The sequence below is a fragment of the Entamoeba histolytica genome, genomic scaffold, assembly GCF_000208925.1.
Source record: "Entamoeba histolytica HM-1:IMSS scf_1104750516681 genomic scaffold, whole genome shotgun sequence".
NCBI classification, from domain to species: Eukaryota; Evosea; order Mastigamoebida; family Endamoebidae; genus Entamoeba; species Entamoeba histolytica.
The window spans coordinates 1,414-2,531 of record NW_001915382.1 but is presented as its reverse complement, the minus strand read 5'-3'; the positions used below and the strand labels follow the sequence as shown (position 1 = coordinate 2,531).

At 23.9% G+C, this 1,118-nt stretch overlaps 1 protein-coding gene across 1 annotated transcript; it reads left to right on the top strand.

Annotated features, from left to right (window-relative positions):
• Positions 1-181: 181 nt before the first annotated feature.
• EHI_026890 (deoxyuridine 5'-triphosphate nucleotidohydrolase, mitochondrial precursor, putative) lies at positions 182-688 on the top strand (the record flags this gene model as incomplete). Its single annotated transcript, XM_001914323.1, has 1 exon — positions 182-688. The coding sequence occupies one exon, from the start codon at positions 182-184 to the stop codon at positions 686-688; it is 507 nt and encodes a 168-aa protein (XP_001914358.1).
• Between the last annotated feature and the right edge of the window lie 430 nt (positions 689-1,118).

Sequence of the window (1,118 nt, the reverse complement as noted above, 5' to 3'; positions counted from 1 at the left end):
ATATAATACATATTGTATTTCAACTGATTATGCAACTCCAAATATTATAGCAAGAAATATCTTTACAGAATGGATAAAAAGAGAAAATATAGAAAATGAAACATTTCATGTATTTTTATATGCTAATGAAGAAAATCAAAAGAAAAGAATTATAAAAAGAAATAGAGGAGTTATTTCAGAAATGAATTTTTATTATGTTAATCAAATTAATACTCTTTATAAACATTATTTAAATGAACATTTTACTTCTAAAGAAAATAATGAAGAAACATTATTTATTAAAAAATTACATAAAGATGCAATTATTCCTACAAGAGGAACAGAACAATCAGTAGGTTTTGATTTATATAGTATTGATGATAATATTATTTATCCACATGATAGATGTTTAATTTCTACAGGAATTGCTGTACAAATCCCACATTCCTGTTATGGTAGAATTGCACCAGGTTCATCACTAGCAATTAAATATGGAATTGATATTGGAGGAGGAGTTATTGATGAAGATTATAGAGGAGAAATAAAAGTAATAGTATTTAATCATTCAAATACTATATATAGATGCAAGAAAGGAGATAGAGTTGCACAACTTATTATTGAAAAAATAAAACAATGTAAAATTGAAGAAGTGAAAGAAATAAGTGAAACAATAAGAGGAGAGAAAGGATTTGGATCAACAGGTAAATGAATAATTTTTGATCTTTTTAATTTCATTTAAAAATACAGTATGGAAAATAAAATAATCATTAGTGGAGGAATTGGGACAGGTAAAACAACAATAATAAAAGCATTAGCAAAATACTTTAATCCAGATGAAGTAGGAATAATAGAAGAACATGTCCGATGGGATGAAATAAATAAAGTACTACAAACAACAAGTAAAGAAAATTCAAATAAAAAGAAACATCTCATTGAAATACTTAAAGAATATTTAAATGATTATGAAGAACAAATAGAAAAGAAACAAAATAAAAGAATACTCCTTATTGAAAGACAACCAATTGAATTAATTGATACATTCTGGGATCCAGAAGAAACAGATGATTTATTAAATACTCAAGAAATCAAAATATTAAAAGAACAAGCAAATAAAATAATTACTAAATATATAATAAAAT